This window comes from Maylandia zebra, linkage group LG20 (assembly GCF_041146795.1).
Source record: "Maylandia zebra isolate NMK-2024a linkage group LG20, Mzebra_GT3a, whole genome shotgun sequence".
Classification (NCBI taxonomy): Eukaryota; Metazoa; Chordata; class Actinopteri; order Cichliformes; family Cichlidae; genus Maylandia; species Maylandia zebra.
The window spans coordinates 5,665,442-5,691,658 of record NC_135186.1 but is presented as its reverse complement, the minus strand read 5'-3'; the positions used below and the strand labels follow the sequence as shown (position 1 = coordinate 5,691,658).

The 26,217-nt window shown below is 40.7% G+C and overlaps 1 protein-coding gene across 13 annotated transcripts in view; it reads right to left on the bottom strand.

The window, feature by feature from the left end:
* Positions 1–2,710: 2,710 nt before the first annotated feature.
* The window catches only part of chl1a (cell adhesion molecule L1-like a), a 48,650-nt gene continuing 25,143 nt past the window's right edge, over positions 2,711–26,217 (bottom strand). For 3 of the 13 annotated variants that reach the window (XM_012919934.3, XM_076878051.1, XM_012919933.4), the window contains exons 13-31: positions 25,408–25,571; positions 24,949–25,114; positions 24,478–24,602; positions 24,205–24,309; positions 21,976–22,173; positions 21,766–21,836; positions 21,434–21,656; positions 21,244–21,279; positions 20,496–20,611; positions 19,869–20,073; positions 19,544–19,666; positions 17,609–17,794; positions 12,241–12,279; positions 11,732–11,794; positions 11,169–11,282; positions 10,724–10,885; positions 10,225–10,401; positions 9,185–9,257; positions 2,711–3,551 (exon numbers count right to left, since the gene is read on the bottom strand). In XM_012919934.3, the coding sequence (XP_012775388.3) occupies positions 3,338–3,551; positions 9,185–9,257; positions 10,225–10,401; positions 10,724–10,885; positions 11,169–11,282; positions 11,732–11,794; positions 12,241–12,279; positions 17,609–17,794; positions 19,544–19,666; positions 19,869–20,073; positions 20,496–20,611; positions 21,244–21,279; positions 21,434–21,656; positions 21,766–21,836; positions 21,976–22,173; positions 24,205–24,309; positions 24,478–24,602; positions 24,949–25,114; positions 25,408–25,571 (2,560 nt within the window). In that variant the 3' untranslated portion in view covers positions 2,711–3,337. Of the gene's footprint in view, positions 3,552–8,931; positions 9,002–9,184; positions 9,258–10,224; positions 10,402–10,723; positions 10,924–11,168; positions 11,283–11,731; positions 11,795–12,240; positions 12,280–17,608; positions 17,795–19,543; positions 19,667–19,868; positions 20,074–20,495; positions 20,612–21,243; positions 21,280–21,433; positions 21,657–21,765; positions 21,837–21,975; positions 22,174–24,204; positions 24,310–24,477; positions 24,603–24,948; positions 25,115–25,407; positions 25,572–26,217 lie in introns of those variants that run through there. The other 10 variants (XM_012919937.4, XM_076878055.1, XM_004554165.5 and 7 more) reach the window with 10 other exon arrangements.

The window sequence follows — 26,217 nt, the reverse complement described above, 5'->3', positions numbered from 1 at the left end:
CTTGAAAGCGTGTCGAAACGATGACTTGCTCCACAGCTGTTCTTTTTGTCTCCTGTTAGTTTGCATTGGATTTTGGTAAAACAGTAAGCATCCCACATCCTCCTTAAAAAAAAATTCCGACCTGGGGAAGGCCATTACAGAAAATATTACGCTGTCATTTGTCATGAGCTGCCTATCTTAGCTACTTTTCTCCCCCTGCACTGTTGCTGAAAGATGCTTGAGTGAAAGTAATGTTGCCAAGGAACCTTCAACGCTCGCCCACCTTTCTTTACTTTTAACCATTTTCTCAAGCAAACCTCTCACAGATTGAACATGCAAACTTTTATGTGTTGCTTTAAATAGGTCCGACTGGATCTAATGCTGAGTTAACTCCTGATATTGATCCCATGGAAAAAGCTTTAAGTGCATTCCTTCAAAACAAAAAAGATCTTCCTTAAGAGCATCCTCAGAAACAACTGTCACTACTGCCCTTTCCATGAACCACACAGCGTTCAATATTGATGAGATCATTCTTTTTCACTTGGTTTTTGTAGCATAACTGCAATATGTGGCACCCCGAGAAAATGACTTGTTTTCGCACAGCATCCTGTCCTTGCAGCGTCAGTCGGTTTAAAGTTGGTACCATGCCGAGGCAAACACGCAGCATGCATGAGCATACTATCAATTTCCTCCCACCAGGCAGTTTCCAAGGCACTTGGCCTAAATATCAACTCCAGTCAAATCGACTGAAAGGGAGTGATCTGCTTCGGGCTGTGATCTATAAGTTTGTGTGTGAGTGTGCTGCACTCTCCAGTGATAACAACAGCAAAATGCTTTACAACAAGTACTGGCAGTCTTTTGAACGAGGATTTGAATGATACTAACGGCCTGACCTGTAATCGTTCCAAAACAGAGCTAACATAACTTTATTTGCAAGGGTCACTTATAGGTCCTCAAAATAGATTTAGTAAAGCCCAAAAAAAGGGAAAAAAAGCTGGCTGTGTGACACTCGGAAGAGCTTTGACTAGAATAATCTTCTGTTGTTGTTTAGAGGCTTTAACGTTTCACTGAGAAAGCAATTTTAAAACGGATGAGGGCGTAATCCCTGACAATACTGGGATTATCTCTTTAAATGACCTTTATCTTGCCATGAGCATAGAGTGCTTTTCAACTCCACTATCCCAAGTCTGGTTTGATTACAACATGAATGCCTCTTTAAAATCACAAGGCTGTGGACAGGCTATATAGCTGCATGGAACCTGTGCATTCAAAAGGAAAGATAAGGGCATCAGGTGTATTTCAGAGATATGGAACAAGCCAAGTGGAACGCTGCTCCAAAATAATAATAATAGAAAAGTTTACTAAATGCTCAGATCGTGACTTACAAAAATGTGTAACTACTACCCATCTCGCTGTCTTGTGAATTTTAAACTCACATTTGAAGCTGTTGATTTTTTTTTTAGTTACTTATTTTTTGATTTTGAAACAAACAAATATGGTAAATACAGAAGAAAGCTGTTGGCTGTTTTTTTTTTTTTTTTTTTTTGAACAGCTCAAAAATAACAGAGTGAAGCAGAGGGGTAGCTGGGCTGAGTGATTTAAAGAGGCTCCCACCAAATGACAGATTAGTCGATCATCTCCCGTCTTCGTTAGTTGGAATTTCTGCCTCATCAAAGGTGCAACATTTTCCCCTCAGAACTTGAAGGGAAGTGCAAGTATCGCTTTGGTTCAGATAATTGGAGCCTTGGGACCTGGTACAGTAATGGGAAAGAGATTGACTAAAAAGTTGACTATATTTCACAACTTGTGTTGTTTTTAAGTCTAAGGCTCTCTTTATTATCCACTGTTCTTTTCTCATGTTCTTTAGTACGTGTGCAAATGTTTGTCTTTAATATATTTGAAATAGTTGCAGTTCTATAAGTATAGGTATGTAAGTGATATGCTTTCCACAAGGATCTCCTTTAGTTTTCAAATGGTCTTTGTACCTTAAGAGGGTTCAAAGGTTAATCTTGCACCTAAAAACGAGCATCTAACCAAAGAAACCTTTAGCACTGCTGTATCCCGGTTTTCTTAGTTCTGCTTATCGAATAGGTCAAATTTCAACTTTGAGTTATATTCCTAATGAATATTTTAGCAACATGCATTATGCATGTGGCGATTTGCAGCACGTACTGCAGAGATAATGGGAAAAATATTGTGGGGATTTAGAGTGTGTTTGACCTTTCATAAAGTCGAGCTTAATTCAGCCGTGAGTGTATCATTTTTCAGTGTTGCTTTGTGAACGAAATTTCACAAAGAATGGGTTTCCATCATGTATTTCCATCCCTCGTCCAATGAGAGGACATCTCTCTTCAACTTCAACGGGATTTTTTCTAAGTTGCCAAAAATGAACTGATGCTGATGAGTCACCAAGTGGAAAAAGAAGAGAACGTACCCGACATTAAGAATTTGACAGGAAAAAAAAAGTCTTGCTTCCCGGTAATTCTTCGAGGATGTAGAGTGATTCATGCTGTTATATCCTGGATATTTAAGGCACATAACTGAAAAAGTCCCAAAAAATTACAAATAGGTTTATGACAAATTGTTGTGAGTGCTGAGGGCTTGAGGTGAAACCTTTTTTTTTTTTTCATGATTGCACTCCACTGCAAATGCAAGAAGATAACTCATCTGTCTTTCTAAAAACTAATAAATGCTGCTGAAACATTTGTCTGTTTGATATGTAAAAGCAAGAAAGCACACGTTTGATATATTGACACAAAAAGAACATCAACATTTTGATTATAAAAAAATTACAAATGATCAACTTTGACATTTGCATATTAACAACCAAACTGTACAGTAAAAGAACAGTATTGTAATCATAAGAGTGATTCTGTCTTCAATAAATATGACACCCTGCGTTGAACTATACGGCATGAATATGTAAACATGCTGCAAACACATAAGCATATCTACTGTATGTGTTAGTTTCATCTGCTGTGTAAAAAAATGTTTTGACGTTTAAATGCACACTTACTCTGTGGAAAGTGATTTATCTTATGCCTTTGTTACAGTAAAAAACAAAAAAAAATTAACAATGTAGATGTAAAACTGTGGCTGAAAGGTTAAAAACACTTCATCATTAATAAAATTATCAAACTTTAAAATCTTACATACAGGATGTACAAAAACACACTTTCCCCCCTTTTTTCTTACCATTAAAGGCTGTGGGCAAAACTTCTACCCGCTTTTTTTTTTTTTTTTGCTTGAGTCAGTTCCCTTATTTGGGTGTTTGAGCTTTACTGAATGTTGGGAATCTGAATGAAAAAGTATCCTGAAAGGATCTCAAGTAGAAGTCAGTTCAGTTGGAGCTCGGCTTTTATACGTTCACAAGACTGGGTCCGTTGGGCTCGCTAACAGAGCCTCTATGCCTGTGTCCAGAGTACTCCCCAATAAATGAGCCGTCCTCATTGAACTCTCTTCCACCGTCTGCATAGTCGCCTAGGGTGTATCTGCTGACACTGTCCCCAGTTGCATCATCTCCTTTCAGGGAACACAGGCTACCGCCCTTCAGTGGCTTTTCATCGCTGTCGCTGTCATTAAGAAGAACAGAGAAGGATGGCTGAGGTCAGCGGTGCAGTGGGTAAAATAAACTCGTGGTATAGCACATCAAACAGTTTTGAACGCAAAACATGTCGCCTTAAGAGGCCGTCTTTGACACGAGCACACTGCACACTATGTATTTCACACGAAATTAAAAGCTACACACACAAACACCAGCAAACAGAGAATAATCAGCACATATAGCCTGCCAAATACTTGCTAAGAGAAACACGGGCTCATGAAGCAAGTTCTTATGGTTTCAATACATCACTAGAGGCAGTAGGCAGGGGTGGATCCAGCGGCTGCACAGCAGGAAAGGGAGCACAAGGGAGGCAGGAACGGGTTGGTACAATCACTTCACTAATTGCTAATTGCCAGGGCTTCAGGACCGAAGGCAATTTCAAATCTCTTTAGAGCCAGCAATGGAAATTGCCAGAGAGCAGTGAGAAAGAAGCCGAGAGGGAGGTGTGTGTGTGTGTTTGTGTATTGGGGTGGAGGGCGGAGTGGAGGGTAAAGGCTGAGAAAGGGAGAAGGAAGAGAGGAGTGGAGGTGGGGCATATGCAATCCCAGACAAACAGCCTGTCATTCGTAGTATTCCCATGGGCCCACACTCCGGCTGAGGAGATTAGATGCCAATTTAAGGCTGGGCGACTGGCCAACTTGCAGGTGTCTTGCTACAAGACGTGGGGGTCACCTCAAAGCACTGAGGATATTTTTCCTCCCTGTCTTTCTTTTCAAATTCCCTAAACGATCAGTGTTTGGCAACACCTCTATCCCTCTCTCACGCGCGCGCCCGCTTTCTCTCTCTTTGTATTCATAACACAGAGCGTCTGCGTTGCTCAGGTGGCACATGCATGATAGCGCCATTTGAGGCATATTGCAGTTGACACCTGTGTCAAACAAAAGCTCAACATTTTGAGCAGGATTTTAGCACAGAGACCCGGTTCAAGCTGAGATTTTAAAATGGCTCTCCTTCGCAGGGATTTTTTAATAACAAATCTTATCTGCCCGTTTTCATGAGGCCGTTTACAATGCAAGCCACATAAGGTCCACATTTCAGCCCTTATCAAACCTTCTTTCTCTGACGACTCTAGAGTGCTGCAGATAAGTGGCTGTTATCTAAGAGCAGTGGAATGCCACCGCCGCTGCAGCCCGCCCACAGTGACTTTGAATGCCATGATAAAATGGGGCTGAGTGCTTTTGAGCCCCTCACTCAAAAGCTACAGGTGGAAAGGGGGGGGGGGGGGGGGAGGTAATTAAATTTGTCTTCCTGTTGACCTATGTTGACTTGGTTTTTTGGGGTTGGGTAGAGTGGGGGCAGCAAAACTTCAGGTGCAAGGTGTATTTTTCCCGATCGTGAAGCTGAAGTTGTTTGTATTCTAGTTTCAAGGTGTCTGGAGAAATAACTTCCCTGCATCTGCTGCCTTCTCCCAAATTGCACATAAAAATATGAGCAGTATGAGAACATGAGAGCTTTCACCAGGCTAGGAAGGGGAAAAAAAGAAAAAGAAACACATAAACCGGCTGAGGAAAAAATTGCATCACACGCTTGGCTAACGGCCTGCTCCAGCCATGACACCTGCTGTTCTTGCAGTGGACAGAGGGGCAAAGCAATAGAGGGCTGTCTACAAAGAGAAATCATCTGAAGCATAATTACCACTTGTCAGCTCCCCAGACACGTGGCATACCGGTGGGTGGTCTATTGCCTTTAGAGATTCAAAGGGCACTACAGAGCCCTGAATCCAGCTCTAAAGCCAGGAAAACAACATCATAGTAAGGCTAAGGGCACTCTGGGGGACAGTAGTCAGAACAGACTCATGAAACTAACCATGAGAAGCATTCTAAACAGATAGTTGCAGCAAAGCATCTGCACTGGCTCACAAACAAACACCAGGGTTTCTCCTGCCCTGCGAGCTCCGAAATAAAGTTTGTCAGAAAGAAATTCAATATCACAGCATCCTCCGTTTTTTGCCAGTTCTTCACATGTGGAAAAAAAGAAAAAAAAAACTTGGGCACATTCTTGAGACTTTCTCTACCATTTCATCAACCTTGCAGAAAATAGTACTTTACCAAAAGGATGCCTGGAAGTCTTGCAGCACCTATGCAGAATCGTAGCCACCACTTCATTTTTTCTTTTTTTTTTAAAGCATGCAGCCCTAAATGAATACATGTAACCTATATTGAGCCAATTAATGCATAATACAGTCGCAAAACTACTAGAAATGAGTCACTCAGAGGGTGTGGACACAGTTATTTCTTGCTTGCCCTCACTGTGTTAGCGTTTCTCTTTCAGAATACAAAATCTTCAGAGTACAGAATCACACAAATGTGATTTATTAAAGTTTGTGGCTAGCAGTTTACTGCACGTTGCACCATTTCTTATCTGGCAGCTGATTTGGCTGCGATAGTTGCTGCTAAGAGTGTTAATTTATTTGGAAAGTCAGGGGGAGAAGTTATGAGAATGAGCATATAAATAGGACTGGTGGATGGCCCAAAGCTGTGAGTGCTGTGCCAAAGCTTTGGCTCTGTCCTCTACCACTTCACCGTGATTATTTGGAGCTGTGCCCCAACATATTTGTGGTCGTCAGTAATACTGCTACTTTGATTCAACAGAGCAGAACTTCATGTGGAGCATCAGGAGGAGAACAGCTGTCCAGGAAAAAAAAAAGAAATTTAATTAAATTTTAAAAACGCATATGTGCCAGGTACCTTTACAACTGTTTATACTGACCCTGTAATAGAGGTGACGTGTCCACTGCATACCTTGTCTCTTGCCCTATGATGGCCAAGAAAGGCCCCAGTCTCCCATGAACTGGATAGCAGGTGAACCAGGGCTGTTAAACATAAGGCCCGGGAGCCAGAATCGGCCCACCAAAGTCTCCAATCCAGCATGTTAAAGAGCTTTAGAAAATGTGAAGGAGTGCATAGATTTAGCACTTTTAAGTATATTTTTTACAGTTTTAAGTTTTACAGTGTTTCCTGACAAAGACTGCTCCCTTACACCAAACACTAACAGATAAACACTGAAATAACAGGGACGTTCTTGTTTTCCTACTATTACAGTAAAATGAATTTTTACTCGTTTTTATAATGAATTTTCTGTGAATTAATGAAAACTTTATATTTTATAATTTTTATAATTACAGGCCAGCTGTGGAAATGGAGTAACATAGTTTTCTGTAAATTTACACATTTATCATAAGTGGGTCCCATATGTGGCGCACGTTGTAAATTGAGTTTGACAGCACTGGGTTAAAAATAAATAAATGGATGGATAGTATCAAAAATGTCTCTAGATGCTCAGACCTGGAGCAGGTTAGAATATGTCCTTGTAATTTTAACTGTAATCTTACAGAAAGTGATTGTTCCCACAGCTGGCTGAGAGTAAGATTCCTTGATTTGACTTAATAAATAGCTGCAGCTTCACACGGCATGCACGAAAAAACAAAAAACAAAACAGGGATGCCTACTCTGGATAAACACTCCGACTGAGCGATTGGATTTACCAAGAGAACAGCTGCCACAGCCTCTGAGAGCCCACAGGCGTTTCCCCTTGCTCCAGAACGAACAGCTTTCTCAGGAAACGCATGGATGGCATTTTTTCTTAGTCAATTTCTTGCTCTATCATCAGGTCCGCTCATTTTTGACCTGCTAATTTACACGTCTCTTGCTAATTTGTTTTCATTACTGAAACGAACCGACTGCATCTGTTCATTTAGTAGATTTCCTGCAACACTTTTCACTCCCATTGGCACTTTTTATCACAATTGCGACATCAAGCAAATCTGCGCCACAAAGTAACTGTGGTCCGTAATACAAAAACAGGGTCATGGACACTGGACAATCCATTCTTTCCTGTTTAACAGAATTACAGTCTTGGCAAGAAGCACAGGAACGCAATTGGCAGCAACCACACAATTGTGAGTAATCATGTTCTGAATAATACGATGACGAGAAGAATCAAAGCAGGCAGAAGAGGCTATTTTAGGTGCTTTCTGCACAAACAAACACACCATTGTCACACAGTTGCCGCAATGCTGTCAAGCAAAATAGGATTCGCTCGATTCCCCAAAATTATCACCGTAGCAGCTAAACAATGCAAACAATGGAAATTCAACAGCTATTATAAAGTACAACAGCTGCCTGCCTCGGGCTCAAAGGCCTGGTTTTTCACCGTATATTTTCCATCAGCAATTATCGTGTATCCAGAATCTGTGCGTGTGCAGTAGGAGCTTCCTCTTTTTTAAAACTACTTAAAATTATTTAAGTAAATCTGCATCTATTAAGTTCCCAAGTAAGCTGAGGCACTACAGACAGGAACTAGTTATGTTTCAATAACCTTTATTATCCCTAAAGTCATCTTTCCATGTTAAAGTTTGCTAAACTATTTTATATATACATATGAGCAAGCACTTGGCAACAGTGGGAAGGAAGAACTCCCTTTAAACAGGAAGAACTATTAGTGGGTCTAAGACTTAAAGCTAAACTGAAATTAAAACTTCCTTTTGTAAAAACAAGAAGCATGAAAGAGAACAAGACTTGCAAACTAAACGAGCTTCCTGTTTCTAAGTGGAATCCAGTCTTAACAGTATGGCGTGTCTTTCACTATGCGGCCGACTGCAAATGTCTAACTTTTTACGCAACACAACTGTATTTGAAAGGAGAACTTTGTCAGTAACACAGGCTCATGTCAGTAGTGTGAGACTGCAGTGAAATCACAGTTTAATTGTTGTCTAGATTTACCAAAAAAAAACCCAGTTTAAATAGCTGGTATCAGAGCTGTTGTCTGAAAAAGATCTTTTAAAGACTGATCATATCTATAAATCTTTTCTCTGTTGGATTTTGAAGCCGTGCAAATGCCAAGTAAACAAATGCATTTCGAGGTTTGTTGATGCCTCCAGCCTGCCCCAGCTGCAGTCAAGGGTGTTTGTTAACTTTTTACCTGAGAATTTTCATAAGGGAGGGCAAAAACTATGGACATTAGAAGTCTATGGAATAATTGTAATATTTAGACCTTTTGACTAAAATTTGCAGCATTTATCTCAAAGAAATATATGCAGTAAGTTGCGTTACATAGAATGACAGCAAGTTAAAAAAAAAAAAAACACCAATAAAACACTCAAACGCACACACAAAAGGAGGCAAGCAGTGCACAAATATCCCCCCCCCCAAATATTAATGTCTATATAAAAGCATACACAGACTAGCACACAAATGGCCTACTGATGCCTAAAGCAACTACGTGACTTAAGCACTTTGCAGAACAGACACATGCACGTCATCAGGAGTAAAAGAACATGATTCCAACTAAAAGGGAACAAAGCTTGTGCTGTGTGTTAACCACTACTTTTAACTACACCGTGTGATTACCTAGCCCATTAAATGACGAGAACACTGGCTTCTAGGTTCATCCTGGTAAAGCTCATGAATGCGTGGTTTGCTTTTAGGTTGGGAGGGAAAGACATCACAGTGATACATGACAAAAAAATTATTTTTCAGCCAGAAAACATTTAACATATGCACAACATATTAATTACAGCATAGTGATTTTTGAGATAATAAAAAATAGATATTTCTCATCAATCTTTGGTACTGCAGCGTGCAGAAAAGGGGTATAGCTCACCTGTAGTCACAGAAGGTGTCATCATTCATTTTCTGTGACTCCGTGTCAGAGTGGGGCTCTTCCTTTTCTTTCACTGCAGAGAGGGCAAGACAGGCACTTCAGCACCATTGTTAGTGCAGCACTTTCACACAAAGATGCAATCACATTTTACTCGTGTGTGCATCCATAAGTCTCCAGATTCAGATTTATTTTAGAAGATCTTCTCTTTACCATCCTACAAAGGGAAAATAACTCAAACAGCAGTATTTCTGGAAACTGCAGAAATGTCAAAACTGGACATATCTAAGCTTAAAAGATCCACTTAGCGATACGCAATCTCAACACTGTAAGATTAGAAATTGAGAAGTCACGACCAAAAGCATCTGAGAACAGCTAAATCTGTGTAAACATTACATTAAGTCTTTACATGGAAACCCTCTCTTCTGCGTGTCTAGCACAAAGTGCTAGATGTCAGCTCTTTGTGCAAACAACACTTTGAAAAGACCAGTTGAGAAAGCTAAAAGAGGGGTTCCTTGAAAAGAACTGGATGGGCAAAAGGGGGGAATCCAAAGGAGCTGATGAAAAATTCAGTACTTTTTGTCTACAGCTACAGCAGGCAAAGAAGTGGAGTAGGCAGAAGATGGGGAAGCATAAAGGTTCAGAGGAAAGAAACAGAGTGAACAGACACTTTGCAGGCAGGCCCATTGTGAGACTGAATTTGACTCTGATACATGGCAGCACAATAGTGAGATGGAAGAGCTCGGAAGGTCTCCTCAGGTGAGCAGTGGAGAGGAGTGCAACAAAGGCAGCTGATTCCCGCTTGTCTGTCTTGACAAGTATGAAATCAGCGGTACTAAGACAACTAACACGGCCGCACCAATTGTTTGCAGCTTGTAGCTGCTGTGCAAAGGTGACCCACATGCATAAACAGGTTTGAGCTCAGGGTTGAGGCCCAAGTTATAAAAAAAAGCATCATCCTGATAAATTGGTAGTAGTTTTAGGATTTCAATTTTAGCTCAAAATGACTTAGGGGACTCAACCCTGGCTAAGGACTAACTGACCTTTTTCCATGGCGAGATTTTCTTGTCGCTGTGGCGATGGCGTACCTGCATACTTGCCACCTTTGTTTTTCCGCAGAAAGCAGGCAATGACCACAACAAGGGTGAGCAGTGCCACAGCGCACATGGTCCCAATCATCCAGCCGTGGGTTGAAAAGCTGCTCTCCTGACTTGCAGCACCTGAAAACAAGTGAAAGAGAGCTCAAGAACCAGCTTTACACACCGACTATTAGGTGGGCCCAACCACTCGAGCACTCTTAAACAACTTGATCTTTGATTGAAAAAAAAAATGTGATGAGCTCAGGTTTGATGTCACACTGACTCTTTACTCAGATGTTAGACAGGAAGAAGACAAAAGCAAATGTGCATGGATTCATAAGAAAGAAATGAATAAATTCACACGTTCAGCACAGTCAGTCACTCACTCAGTCAGTTTGATAATGATATGCTGGTGTTGTTATCACTAAAATCTACTGACGCTGACAGTCTCTGCTTCTCTCACCTTTGGTGCGTGTCTCGATAACGTCTTCGAAAATACTAGCGTTATCGAGCAGCCTCTTAGCCATGAGGCGCACAGTGTACACCGTCCCCGGTTCGAGCCCGTCAATTATGTGGAAACTTTGAGAAGCGTTTACAGCCTCTGAAATCCGCCAGTTCCCATCACCTACACAGCCAAGCACAGGAAGTGCACAAGCAGCAAGTCTGTATTAGCAGAAGAGGATGTGCTGTTGGCGACTAATAAATGGTTCTCCAGTATTATGGTTACACTAAATATAACTTAAACACATCTGAATCCATTTTTAAAGGGAAGGGATTAAAGCAACCAAGGAGGCTTACGCTATATTTTTTAGGTGTTAATATAAAACATCCCTAGGTGTACCTGAACATGATACAACCTTAAATTCCTATCAATTTTTAGCAAGGCGGGGACAGGAAAAGTAGCTTACGGTTATTCATATAAGCCACATAAAGCTGCAAGCTCCGCTGCTCTTCTCTGGCAGTCCAGCTGATTTTGGCAAAGGTGTCACTCACGTAAGAGCTTATGTTCAACAGGGCTGGAACTGATAAAGAAAGAAGAAATAGGGGGAAGTAAATAAGGAGGAAAGGAAAACACAGACAGGCAGAGAGAAAAGGAGAGAGAAGGCAGGAAAAGAGGATTAGCAGAGGCAAATAGGATCCCCTGCAGCTTGAGAACAATCCGTCTAGCAGAAACCCTTCAAAAAGACAGTTCAAAAGGCATTTCCCGGCCCCAGACTTAATTGAGTGGAGTTGGATTTGGGCTCATAAAGGGTAGATATATAGATCGTGGGCGGGAGTGACATCTAGTTTTCCCTCTACGTTAAATAAAGCTGGCATTTCGTGGCGCACCCCCCACCACCACGAGTAGATATCAGAGCAGATTGAAACAACTCCATGCCTCGAATACTGTTGTTACTTGAAAGTTCAAGTACATCAAGACGAGCTCACAGGCTTAATATTGGCTGCGCATGTGTGAGTGTGAGCTATATACCTAAAGGAGGATGAGTAGAATTGCCTGAGATAGAGCTGGGAACAGAGAGAGAGCAGTTGTAGCCTGGAATGAAAGAGAAACCTCAGATGTTAGATTCCTTCTACAAAAGCTGTCAAGTCTAATATATTGTGCAACAAGCGAGACTACATAAAGGCGGAATTTGTTAGAGCGACTGGGAAAACTGCATTAATGGCAGTAACTGCACAAGCACAGCGCAACTTATACCGCGGTAGACACCCTGTAACTGCAGCACAACAATAAATCTGACTTGCAAATTTAAACCACAACTGTCACTTTCCGGCAAATGATTTGCACAAAGAAATGTCTTTCTGTCTCTCCCGAAGTGGTATACAGGACTCACCCAAATTATATTTGTACAACTATAAAGGACATGTTTTTGCTGAGGCTATGGAAAGCTACTTGCTACACCAACACGCCTACAACCTCGTCTGTCTCTACCACCACTTCTATGTTGGCTAGCTACACCAGCTGCAGGCGGTGATACATACTGCTCTGAGCAGGGGCCACAGCTGGAGTCTGGGACAAATCTTCAGAGGGATAAAAAGAAATCGAAGAAGCAGAAGATTACATGTTTATGAAAATCCCGCTTTAAGGTTTATAGACCAGGCACACAAACACATGCTGACACATTTGCAGGGCCACCGGAGAACAAAAGTGCATTCTCACAAACATATACAAGCTCTGTGTGTGTAGTTGCATCAAGTGCTGTTTGGATTTGAAGTCTGGTTGACATCTGCACCACTAGAGGGCACTGTGCAACCAAAAGATGACACCTATGTTTTTTTTCTGACAGTTACCTACGGAAAATTACTAATAACCTTATTCTAGTGATGATACGTGCATATATAGCAAATAAAAACAAGAAAACACAAATATTTTTCGTTTTTTAAAAATGACTGAATTCCTGTTTTTTGTCTAAATTTGATCTGGTTTCTCTAATTCGTCATTTTAAACAAAGAGCTTGCACATACAAACATAAAAAATTATTTTGGTAATAACCAGTGTTATAATTTAGTCCCTTATATTGAGGGCTGGTCTTCATACGATGAAGCTAAACATGTGCTACAGAGGTGTTTCCATGGAGAACAGAGAAGAGGATAACATCTGGAGAGGTGAAAAGCACCAGCAACAATACCAGCAAAGTATATAATTATAGCAATATAGTTATTGGTTAATTGAGGTTATTTAACAATTTTGACATTTTTCACCCTTTTATGTCTGAAATGCTGCATTGTTTATTTCAGAGCTGTTTCTTTAAATATATGGAATACACAGATGCAGATGCTCAGCCTCAATTAAAATGACCTGTCTTTATTTATAGCCAGCTAAACTCTTCATGTGTTTAGTGAAGCAATTAAGTATTAAATGTAGGATATAACCTCAAACTAAGCTACAAAGAAAACGAAGCTGCGCCTTGTGTTTGTGGGGTAATTCAAACTCCTCATCATCAGCCGTCAGGTAATGAGTGATGTGTCGGCATGTATGATGGGATAGTCGACAGCCGCACATCACCTCAGCAGGAGAATAACAGTGATTGTTGAATGGCATCGAAAGGGTTTATCCCGATTCAGCTTGAGCCCAAAAATTTAAAAAGGAAGGAAATGAAGATGAGTAATGTGTACAGGGTAAAGGTAAGGCATTTGTTAACAATGTAGATTCGCTTGTGAGGTGGAAAGGGGAGCTAGTGTTTGAGCCGCCTTGCTAAAAAAATGTCAGCAAGCAGACATGTTGTGGATGATAAAGGCTGTGTTCACAGTTACACGCGGTTCCTTTTAAACTGCAACATAAACACTGCTCTGCCTGTGGTTTTACTACTTGCACTTCAAAACAGATGCTCGTTTATTGCATTTTAATATGCTATTTTGTTTTCATCTTGTGTTGCCGTCCGCACATTTGCAAGAACGCTGGTTACATTTTCATTCCAAGTAATGGTTTCATTTAGTTTGTGTTCATCTGGACCACAGCCCAGTTTATTTACTTATTGTTTTATTGTTTTCTCATGTTGAAGAATTTCGTTTCTTAAATTTAAAAGAATAACAATAATTTTTCTGATTAAAATGCAGCACCTGGAGCCTCACAGTTTACCTTTTATTATCATTTTCTCGGTCAACCGGAGATCGTTGAATTTAGATTTACCAATCTAGCCGCACCCCCCCCCCCCCCCCCACACACACACACACACATCTTGCATTGGGCCCACCAAACAGCTAGAACCAGTCCTGCATGTTTACATTATTCATAGTTATATGAATTTAAACAAGGTTTGAATTTCTAACTGGGGAGGAAAAAAGGTATCTTTACCTGTGGCACACATATTACCTAATTTGTGAATGCGGTGAATTCCTGAATGTATTATCTTTCACATCATTTGGTGCGAATTAAGTGTGCCGCTACCTGAGCTTACATTAAAATATCCAGGATCCAAAAACAGAGCGCAGCATGCAAGCAAAAGTTTAAATAACAAGAAAATCTGCAGACTGAACACTGGATAGCCGGGGGGGGGGGGTGTGTGTGTACATAGATATCCGAGGTATAAGTTCAGACTGTGATTGTTTTTGTAAAGAAACTCAAAGTAAATAAATAGATGCGTTCGAGCCATTAGCAAATTTGTTGCCGATAACAACTTAGGTGTTCAAGTGCTGTGTCGGGGAGCAATAATTTAATCTCCAGAGAAACTGGTTATTTTTGTGTGACTTTTGAGGCATGTGCTCCTCTGTGCTTTTTGTCAAGTTTGCAGCCTGCTTTATCTTTGCTCCTTTGTTATCTCCTGAGACCTGATGGAGAAAAATAGATATTTCTCCTACTGTGTGCCACGCTGTTCTCTGTGGCTGTTAGCTTTGTTTTTTTCTCCCGTTTTTTTTCCTGCTCGTGTTTCTCATGTTTCAACACATTCTTTTACCCTTTTTTCCCCCCTTTTTTTTGGCTTGCCCTCCAGAAACTCACTGGCATTGCAAACTTTTCAAGCACAGACATGTGGACGCGTGCACGGGTCTGCGTAATTGTTGTAGTTCAGACATGTCACTCTGTGATTTGTCCAGAATATTTTCAAGGCAGGCAGCTGTTTATCCTAGCTAAATGGTGAGAGGCATTAAAAGCTTATTCAGTAAAAAAGGTGAACTATAAAAGGACTACTTCAGCGCCTGACCTCACTAGCTCCCGTGCATTCATCTTTCTTTTTTGCCCTGCTGTCACTCCATCACTCCCCGTTAACGTCTCTAAATTCACTCTGCCCCTGCTCTGTGCTGTTGGTCTCCATAAATCTCCTCCACTGCATTGTGACTAACGTGCCCCGAGGACAGCTCTCTCAAACAGAGCTATTTTATCTCCGCATCGAGCCTCTACTCAACCATATTTACAAACAATGCATCTAATGGCTCTCGGGCCGGACATCCACCTACAAGATGCAGAGCTTCTCAAAGGAAGCATAAAAGCTCAGGAAGACTGAATAACTTTTATCAAAATATGCAGAGCCAGCAAATGGATGCTAAGCACTAGAAGGAGGAGCTCGTGGAGAGGATTTTATTCAAGATATAAATTAAAGCCACCACCATCTGTGTAGTTATTTGTGAATTAGTGAGCATTTTTTGTCAAATATAAGCTTTATTATGCTCTCATGTGACTGATTTGCTTCTACCTGACATCAAGGCTAAGCAAGTGATCTGCTCCAAGTCTACAACTTCTGGCTCCTCTGATAAATTCATTTGGTATAACATGAGTCAAGTTAGCCCTTAATTCTAAGACTTTTGTGAGGGTGCAGGCATTTCTTAGTTAGCAAAGTGGCACCAGCTTAATTCCTGCTTTCACTTACAGTCTCTTTAATCACATTATTGTAATTTCTCACATCGCTTTATTTAAAAGAGTCTTTAAAGCATAAAATATTTGCACACGTCCGCCGCCAGACTTCAAAACAAAGTCAAAAAGAGGAACCACAGTGCTCCGGTTTTAAATGAGCTGCACTCAATATGCTCAGCGTATCCTTTCAAAATTTCCAAATCGTCGTTTTGCTTTTAAACTCTAACTGGCTCAAGACTAAACTGCAGACTCGGAGGTTCACTCGGATCCTCTGCTCGCAGGTTTGTTGAATATTCACAGCCGCTGTCACACGAAAACTGGAGATGTACCTTTTTATATGCAAACTGCGGAAAGCATTTACAAGGACATTAGGGAGGCAATTTCACCGAGCTTTTTAAGGCAGCAGCTTGACACTTAATTTGCCCGTTTCGGTTACAGTAGCTCCCTCATCTTATATATATAATTTACAGTCTGAGGGGGCTTGTGAAGATACTTCTATTTTGCATTTGCTTTGCGTTCAATATAGCTTTTCTCATTAAAAAATGATATGAGCTTATAAATTTGGGTAAAAAGTTTAATCTTCAAAACATGTACATAAATTCTAGAATTCTGTAATATACTCAATGCTCTGCCCAGCTTTTGCTTTAATGGCATTGTGCACTTGAGCTGGAATGGACAAGCTGGTGCAAAGCCTGATAACCTGGTATGATTCGATGCTCCATGGCTTTTGAGCTTCTTTTAGTATTCAAGTAGTTCTACAAAGCTTTGAGTTGTGTTGGGCTCATTATCCTTCAGTGGTATGAAGCCTTCTCCACAAAGATGCAAACCACAGAGTACAGCATGTCATGCTGGAGTGCTACGTCATCTGGAGTTGATGCAATGCAGGTGCGGGTTTGATAAACTGCTTTTTCATCCTCTCTTCTCTTCATACATACACATTTCTGATTGAAGTGGGATTCATTAGCAAATAGGATTTGTTTCCAGTCATCCTCTGTGCAGTGCTGGCACATCTTAGCCCACCCCAAGTATTTGGCTTCGTTTCCCCTCCTGAGAATTGGTTTAGAGACGCATTAATGATCCACTAAGACCACAACAAGACAGATGTTTTTGATAGGACTTTTCTGATAGGGGTCTCGCTTTCTTTAGTTAGCAAATGTATTAATTCTCATTTTCTCAGTGAACAAAGCGTCGTGTATTGATCCTCTGATGGTGTGGTCTCTTTTGGTCTGCCTGATTGTGTTTTGGATACATCTGAGTTCAAGCAGTGTTTTAGCCCCTTTAGAAACATTTGCTCTGAATAACAATCTGACTTCTAACACTTTTAGTTAGTTACAATGTCATGTTTCCCCCTATCAAAATACCAATTAGTCCTTGAGCCACAGACATATTTGTACATTTCTGCCCTAGACAAGCACATCAAACCCACCTTAGTATCTTGAAGGACATTCTCAACTGAAGGATTTGTACAACAGAGCTAAAAATGTTGTAAAATTGCCCTTTCGTTTTATTGCTGACCTTGAAATTGTTACACCTTGTGTTTTTTAATGATTTAAATGTAGTTGTTCTCAGCTTTGCATGAAAATATCACAAATTTCTGATGTGATTTCAAAGTGGATTTTACTACAAATATTACTATATTCTGCTGAACTAAACAAAAACTGGTGCTAGATTGTTAAACAGTGTCTGACAAACACTCCTCATTGGAGAGGTTAAGCTGTGATGAGTGAGGTTCTAGAGAGGAAGTAATATTTCAACACACAGGTTTTTTCCAATCTCATCTTTCTTAGATGGTTTCTAAGTTCAGTTAAGTCCAATATCACTATCAGGACAATCCCTTCTTTTAAAACACAGCTTGTATGCACAAAAATGACAGTATGACCTCTTCAAAGTCTGATCTGTACTCACTTGAATTATACAAAGTAGTTTTGGCCTTAATAATGATGTTTCTCCCTTGTATGAATGAATACATCACAGCAGTGCTGTGTTTTATCTGTGGGATTTTCATATATTAATCCAATAAACAGGCACACTACCACCCAAGTTAAATGCATTTCATTAGCTCACCTGGCTCTGGAAAATCAGTTCGGCTCTCTTCGGCCTGTGGAGGCCCACAACCTGCTCGAGTGCACGCTCTGAGGTCGAAGCGGTAAAGGCTGTCCCCCTTTAACCCCTGAAGTGTCCAATGGTTGGTGTCAGCCCCGGTAATGTTGATCTCTTTGGAATCAATCACCTCGAGTGCAGTCTCATTAACTGTAGACGAAGAAGAAAGATGGTCAGGTCGGTTCACGTGCTGAGAGCGAGCCTACGATGTATCGATGCAGAAAAAGTCATCGCAGCTGGGTCGTGTGGGAGGTTAGCGTAACACGGCTATAATGAGGGTCAGCGGTCGAGGGAAGGAAGAGATGAAGAGATTTTATGCTGTCTCATGAAGGAAGTGAATATAGCAGATACATGTTGTGACAGGTAAGCTGAGGAGGAATACATTATGAGGAAAGAAGAGAGAAGATGAAAGAGGGAAATAAAGAGCTCAAGAGGAGGGGGGGGTGTAAACAAGTGGCAGGGCACGGATGAAAAGAGGAGGTGGAGAAGATGAGAAAAGAGAAAAGCAATAGGAAGTGGTAACCGAGCAGAGACTATGAAGGGATTTTTTTAACTCTGCGTAAAAGGAAGAAAAAATTACAAAAACAAGTGATGGGAAGGAAGACAATGAGGGGGAAGAATGCATAAGGAAGCAGTAGAAGGAAACCAGAAGAGCTACAATCACAAGTAGCACAACATATCACCAAATATGCATTATAGATCAAAGTACAGTATGTGTGCACTGCTGAAAGCAACACTTCTTTTGAAACCTCCCTCAGTGATGCCATTACTGTGCCAATACCGAACCACAGGTGAGAGCTGATGTGCCAAGCCCATTGTACCACTTTGCAAAAACAATGTTTGGGGGGTTTTTTTGGGGGGGGGGGGTTGCAGCGGCAGTAGAGAGCACAGGACATTTTACGTTGCCGACAACAGATCACACAGTGCTGTCAGGAAACCAAAGGATACTGCACATACAGCGCAACATATATTATTTATTCATAGGAACCAAATTTTCATTTAAGTGATATGGTGAATCAGTTCAACTAAAAAAAAAACAAAAAAACACACCCACAGATTGCAGTGTGTGGGAATGACTGTGTAAAGTCTTACATCTGATATGGGAAAAAAAAAGGCAGAAATAGAGGGACAGAGTGTATTGAAGAGCTGGCCAGACTCTGTGGGTGCTGTTGGAGGCGGCACAGGGCTGTCTCTGCCTTCACATTTTACACAAAAGACTTCAGAAATGTCAGCCAACGAGAGTGTAGGCTTTGAAAACAGAGAGTGTAATGAAAGCCCCTCACTCACTTGTCCATTCTTACTGTACTACAGCATAAAGGTGCTTTTTCTTTTTCTTTTGCAAAAAGAAAAGCTTCTGAGTGATAAATGCAAAAAAAAATAAATACAAATAAAATAGCACAAGAGGCACATAGAGCACTGGTTTAAATGCTTCTTTTGGGAGGAAACATGCAGGAGGATATGAGATAAGAAACACAGAGGAAAGTGTCAAGCCACGGGCTAAAGTATCTTGAAACAATTAGGCCGTTGCAGACTGGAGGAGGGTTCAGTGTCACACAGTGCCACCTACTGTCTGGGACGACGCCACACGAGATTAGAAGGGAAAAGGTGATGTGCAGATGATAGTGTATGCAACAATGTTTTTTAAATCGAAATTAAACCTCCATATGTGTAAATCGAAGCTGTAGTATCACATATCCACCCCCTCTACACCTCCTTCTCTCTTTAATAATCTTTTCCTCTCTTGCGTCCCCTTTACCGACGCTGCTGTTGAACGACTGTTTACACTTCGCCCACTGTAACACTACAGACAAAGCCCTGAGTTACAGCAGAGACAACTCTGTTATGATGGAAAACCTCATGTAGGTTCAAAGGTCTACAAAGTGTGGTGTGTTTACATACTGAGGTGGTACTGCAGGAGGTAACTGGTGAGGATGCCATTTGACTTTGGCGGCTGTGCCCATTCCAGCCTAACTGAATCTCTCTGGATGATGGAGGAAGTAAGGACGGTAACTTGCTCTGGAACTACACAAACAACAACAGTGGTAAGATAAGCACACATTTTTTTAAAAACTGGGATGAAAAACACACTGATCTAAAACCGATCTTGTCACAAGGATGCAATTCATTTTAAAGCTGAATTCATAGTTTGTACAGTTTTCAGCACGTGTGCATAAACGCCTGAAGCATGGGTTGTTTAGCGTGTGTGATCACAGTATCACCTCACCTCCCTCTGGTGTATTAAAGGTCACCGGATCACTCTTGGGTCCATTGCCCTTCTTGTTGAAAACATAAACAGTGAGTTTGTATTCAGAAAAAGGTTCGAGTCCTGGCACAATGACATGACTTCTGTTTCCAGAAAAGGACATGGAGTGACTCAAATCTAAAATCTTGTCGGGATTCAGGAGACTTCTTCTCCTCACCCAGTGAACCTGTGAGAGGGTGGAATATAAAACAACAAGAAGGACAGTAAGATAATGAAAGAGCTCCTTTACACACACATCTTTTTGTCACTCTTTTACTTTGCCACTGTGCATCCTTCAAACTTTCAACACAAGTACAGCATTAAAACTCATTAAATGATAAATTTGGGTATAATTTTTTAAAAAATGTTTAAAAATTATATCCAACCAAAAGTAAAACTCTCAAAATGTGCTGTCACGATGAGAGTACATGCAGAGATCTCATTTTAGAGTTTGTCCTCCAAATGACAAAAATCATTCCACCAGAAAAAGCGCGCTATTCAGAAAGCAGACATTGGAGGATTTTCAAATACCGAGAAAAACACGCTGCTGTTTGAAGTTCCTTTGCTGGAATTGAAAATGCAGAGATGTTTGAGAAGCTGACAACTTACATTATAACCACCCAGGCGACCTCGCACCGTGGCAGGCGGAACTGGGGTCCAGCTAACCCTCAGAACAGTGGTGTTGATCACCTCCACAGCAATGTCCCGTGGTGCCGCAGTAGGAACTAAAGACGGTGGGAGGAAGTTGAGAAACACAGAAAGTCTGTGAACAGCAGACCTTTATTCCGACTTTTTTCCCAACATATTGAAAATAAAATGTTTGTAGTTGCAGAAAGTTACAAAATACATCAACCTTGTTAGATTAATACAGTGTTTTAAGCTGAGGAATGGTGTTCTGTTGCTTGATGAATTGATGAGTCAAAACATTGGTGCTGGTATAAAAAGCCAAGAAAGTGCACAGAAAATATGCTGAGCTACATGCAAAATGAAGCAAATTAGCTACTGAAAGCAGGGGAAAAATCCACACCAGACACAAAATGGCACTGTAAATATTTTCTACTCTACGCGTTACTGTAACGACAGGAGCACGGCAGACACTGGAAAGTGAAGCAGCCCTCGTGCCTCAGTAGGCCTACAGCGCAAAGCGTGTCGTGATCTATCAAATCCCCAACAGCTTCTGAGACAGAAGTGGAAATTTGACATCCCTCTCCTCTACAAAGGTTATCTGCCACCTGCTAGCAGTGGTGTTTTTTTGTTTTTCCTTTTACAAAAGGAAGGAAAAGTCACTACTGCACCACCTGCACAGGGTTAAAACCTTGGGTAAGTGGAGGGGGGGAGAAAAAGAAAAGAACTTAACCTGACACATTTTCCCGCAGACAATGCCAAAAGACAACTGAGAACACGGTAAAGAATCATAACACGAGAAGTTCAGAGTTAAAAGAAAACCAACAGACAAATATGCCAGTTCAGCTTTGGGGTATGTTGTAATGAAGTCAGTTGCAGGTAATTATATCGTACGCTGAAATATATTAATACATACTACTCACCATCTTCCCCAGAGTAACCTGTAACAGGCTTAGGCTCTGGCCCCCAGCCGTAGCTGTTTCTGCTCAGGATTTTAATCTCGTAGGGGACAAAGGTGGGCGTGTTGTTCACGAGAAACACAGATCTGTTGACCATGTGCTCCGTGAAGCTATCTTCCACCCCGAGTTGGCGGTACTTCACTTTGTACTCAAAGCCTGGGCCGTTGCGCTCAACAGGTGACAGCGGCTACAATATGACAGTGCAGAGAAATTGTTACAATCCTATAACAACTTCTAGTGAAAATTCTTACAGATAACAAGTCTTTTAAATTTAAATGAATAAACAATTCTCATACCTCCCAACTGATTTCCATTTGATGAGGATGATGGCCTTGAATTTTGATGTTTTCTGGGTTCCTATCGGGTGCTTTGGAGACATGTGTGCATTTGTATAAATCATTTTTTGCAGAATAAAAAAGATGCCATTTTTAATACTAAAACTTGCATGCTTTGACATGTTACACATAACCAGAGAGACATTTTTAATAAATAGGAGCTGGTCTCACCAGCAGGGGGTGTTTTGTGTCGTTCAGTCGGCTCACTCGGGGGTCCGGGTCCAATGGCATTAACAGCATACACTCTGAACTGGTAGTTAAGGTTCCCGTATAGTTTTAGCTCAGCTGTTGCTTGGTTACCGGTGACTCTCTGTAGCTCCTTCCACCTTCCAGGCTCCCAGCGGTTCTCTTCATACTCCACTACAAATTCTGTGCTCACAAAGAGAGAGGACACACGCAGTTGTGACAATGACACTGATTATTAAAAGCATATATTAGGCTTTTATACTTTTGCTTAGATTATATCATATAGAGAGGTTATCTACACCGCCGATCAGTATCTATGAGTGCTGATTTACCCCTTCCTTGATAAATGAATAATTCAACATTATCTTATATGAGTGTTAAATGAGATTACCAATACCACTCATGCATTTCTAATTATGAACCTGGAGGCAGGGACCATTAGTGTAGTACAATGTGAGTAAGAAAAAAAGTACCAGGGAGAAAAGGATTTCTGGTGGTATTATGAATTCTCAGATAGACGATTCATATTAACCCCTTTTATCACCCTTTCTGTGCCACGAAACTTCTAGGATTAAGGGTTGTGCTACCTTCTCTAATTTGAATTTATTAAATTAAGAACTGACAGTGGTATTAACGCTAGGGCCAGAGCTGAAGGGGATAGTGAGAAGGCGCTTTACCACGCTGTCATTAACAGCGATCAGAAAGACAAATTGGCACATCACAGAAAGAGCTAAAAGCCTCCTGTCCATTGTATATTTTTGCGCTTCTGATTTTGTTATCTTCCTAAAGACTAATTATGTTCATTACTTTACAGTTTTCTTTCAATCCTATATTTTTGGTTATGATGTTCATTAGCATGCACTTAAATAAACTCTGTATAGATATGTAGTATATAGGTTTTTTTTACTGCTAATGTTTTGTGTGTCTTTTGAAAGCGCCCCCATGAGCCTGTGGGTGACTTTGTAAATAATCTGGGGGTTTTTTGTTTTGTTAAAAAAAAGGCGTTATGTTGTTCCTGATCAACAGGTGGTGATTATGTGCCAAAAAACCTAGAAATGATACAAAAAAAGAAAGAAAGGAAGAATGAAACTAGTAAAAATGGCTATAATGAAAGATTCTTCTAAGAAAAAATGCTGTCATCCTTGTTAAATATTAACACTTATTGATGAGTATCACGGGATTGAAAATGCTTTTTGTTCTAAAAGATTTATCTGATTTCAGTCACAAAAAACAGCCATTTTTTCCCCACTGTAACAACCATCACAGCTAAGAATATTAATAACACAACACTGATGAACCCATACAAATTCTTACCACCAAAAATAATTTCACCCTCCCTTTTGAAGCCTAAATGAGAGACAAGCTCCCCTGCTGGGATTCTCAGCGCTTTGCAGCTTTCTTCACTTGTTTAAGTGATCACAGCATCAACTAAATCTCTTTTTCACACGGGAAGCATGAAAACGCTCAGTGATTTGCAGTAAATCACTTGAAAGTTGCATCGAAAAAACAATTTCAGTTTTTAATAATAACCTGCAGACTTTTTTCCAACTGTGAAGCAGCTTTAGTCCGCATACTCGGGCTCTGGTCAGTGCATGCACGTACAGCACAGGTGTGCCTGAATGCTAATTTCAGTTGCTCCCTTGTCACAAGGGGTCGCAACATCGAATCGCCCTGGATGTTTTGATTTGGCAGAGCTCTACACTGGAGGTGTTCCTGACGCAATACCAAAGGGTTTTGTGTCTTCAGCTAGAATCAAACAAGTGACCTTTCTCTTACCAAGCAAAAGTGCAAACTACTACACTATGGAGGCACTACAGCTGTGTGCATGCATTTTATATGCTTTGTTTACTGATTATGCATTATACGATTCTTTTTCCCAGTGGCGAGGCTAAAGAACTGCAGAACTAGACAATGATATTGGACTCTCATCTGATGGTTGGGGTTGTGTTCTAACATTGCAGGGTCTTTACTTTAGAGCATGAAGTGCCTTGAGGTGACTCTTATTGTGAATTGGTGCTATGTAAATGAATAGTATTGAACTGAATTGAATACTCTGTTCAGTTAGGGTGTGTCTTACATGTAAAAGTAACTAATAAATGAAAAGTATTCAGTCACCTTCCATTTTTTTGTTATCCTATCTTTATTAACAAGTATTTACAACAATACACAAAAACCTTCTTCCAGGCTTTCTGCTTTTTGCCCATTAACTTTTACCTGTTACGGTGCTGTTATGATCGCTTCCAGGTATCCAAGACAAAACAACATTCCTTGGACTGTCAAGTTCGGACAGGTCTAACTTTATCGGAGCATCAGGAACATCTGCCGTGCAGAACAAAAGAGCCGTCAACCGTCAACGTGATAACTAAAACATCTAGAGAATCTCAAATGTGTTAATGAACAAATACCAGAATATTTATTTAACTGTTTGAAGCCAAATCATTTCCAAAAATGTGCGATAAATATTTAACCATACATAATTCATCTTACCCCGTACAGTGAGTACTGCAGTGGCAGAGTCCTCATCTAGGCTTGTTCTAGCAGTGCATGTATATGTTCCCTGATCACTCAGGTTTACATTCATGATCTCCAGCATGGCACCTTTCACAGAGTATCTGAACATAAGTGAAGATTTGTCAGAGTAAGTAATTTCAATCCACCTCTCAAGCAGAGGCCCCTCCACCAAAGCTGCATAATAAAAGAGAATTTAAAGCCATGCATAATTTAGTCATGCTAGCCTTTTATTATCCAGTAAGTGCACTGGTTGATGCTACAGCCTAACTTTCTAATGTCTGTAACTAAAACCGTAGCATGTTAAACGATAAATAGAGATGAGCAGACAATATGTCAGCAAAATGCATCCTCCGATCAAGATACACATAAAAGTTTATATTGATGAATTTATTATTCTACTCAGTAAGAGCATCAGCATAAAAGCACCATCAAAGCAAAACCAGTTACCTGGAATTTTTCTCAGAGGAAAGTGGGATCTCCTTGTTTTCCTTTCTCCACACCAGCTCAAACGTGTCCTGCAGACTTGCATCATATTCAGTCTTGCACATCAATTTGGCCAACTTCCCACTGTCAACCTGCGTGTTCTGAGGTGGACCTACAATTTTTGTAGCGTCTAAAGATAACACAAAAACCAGGGGGGAAAAACACAAGTGAAATAATCCTCACAAGCCCAGCTTGATTTAAATAGCAATGTGAGTCTCTGAAATTGAGCCAAATCATTGATTTCATAAATGACTGTTTATGGCTGGAACTTCCTTCAACATATGAGAGAGACTGCCTTGCTTTATTAAACTAGCACAGAATATTCAAAAGAAATACATTCCTTCTTTTCTTCTTTTTACCTTTGTGCGCAGCGACTACGAATATCCCTGCCTACAAAAAGCAGTAATTATGTTGCTGAGATACCTTTCACATCCAACACAGCAGTGACAGCCGACGAGCCCTCCATGTTACTCGCAACGCAGATGTATTTCCCGCTGTCACCTTTTTCCGCGTTAATGATTTTCAATGATTGTCCGCTCTCAAAAGCAAGGAAACCTTCCCCCTCGATGGCTTTTTCATCTTTGGTCCTAGGAGAGAAAGTTTTCAACTTTACTTGGCGCTTCCACACAACTTATCCAACACCTCAAATGCAAATCAAAAGGTGCCGATTTGCTGCAAGTTCAGAGTTTGAAAGCGTCTGGTGTTTTCACTTTTGCGACTTTAAAGAATGTCATATATTATTCCGTGTTTTATTTTTAAGGGCTTGAAAAATAGGAGGCAACTAGATCCTATCATGTGACCTATTGAGGTCACCTGAGACAAGGTGTGAGTGGGGGTTGAAGTATTCAAAGGACTGCGTTGTAGGTGGCTGATGTAGGTCAACGATGGTCATTCACAGCAGACAAAGATGGCCTCCTTTACTCCTTTTTCAAACCATCTTGATGCAAAAATGAGAACTTTGCCATCCTCAAAATATTTTTTGTCCTTTAGGTGTAAATGTACAGGTGAGTCTCATCCTGTGGAGGTGGCTCTTCTATGTTGTTTGTGGAGTGGCTGTTTGATTTCTCCAGTGTAGAGCTCCAAGCACTCCTTTATCCTTGGGATGAAGAAGTTTTTCAAGCTCCCAAGACCACCACTAAACTTTAACAGATGGGCTACACAGTTTACTTAATTAAAGCAACACACAGGGTTGCTGATTAGAAATGAAGCGCAGGTTTTCTACAATGACAAGTT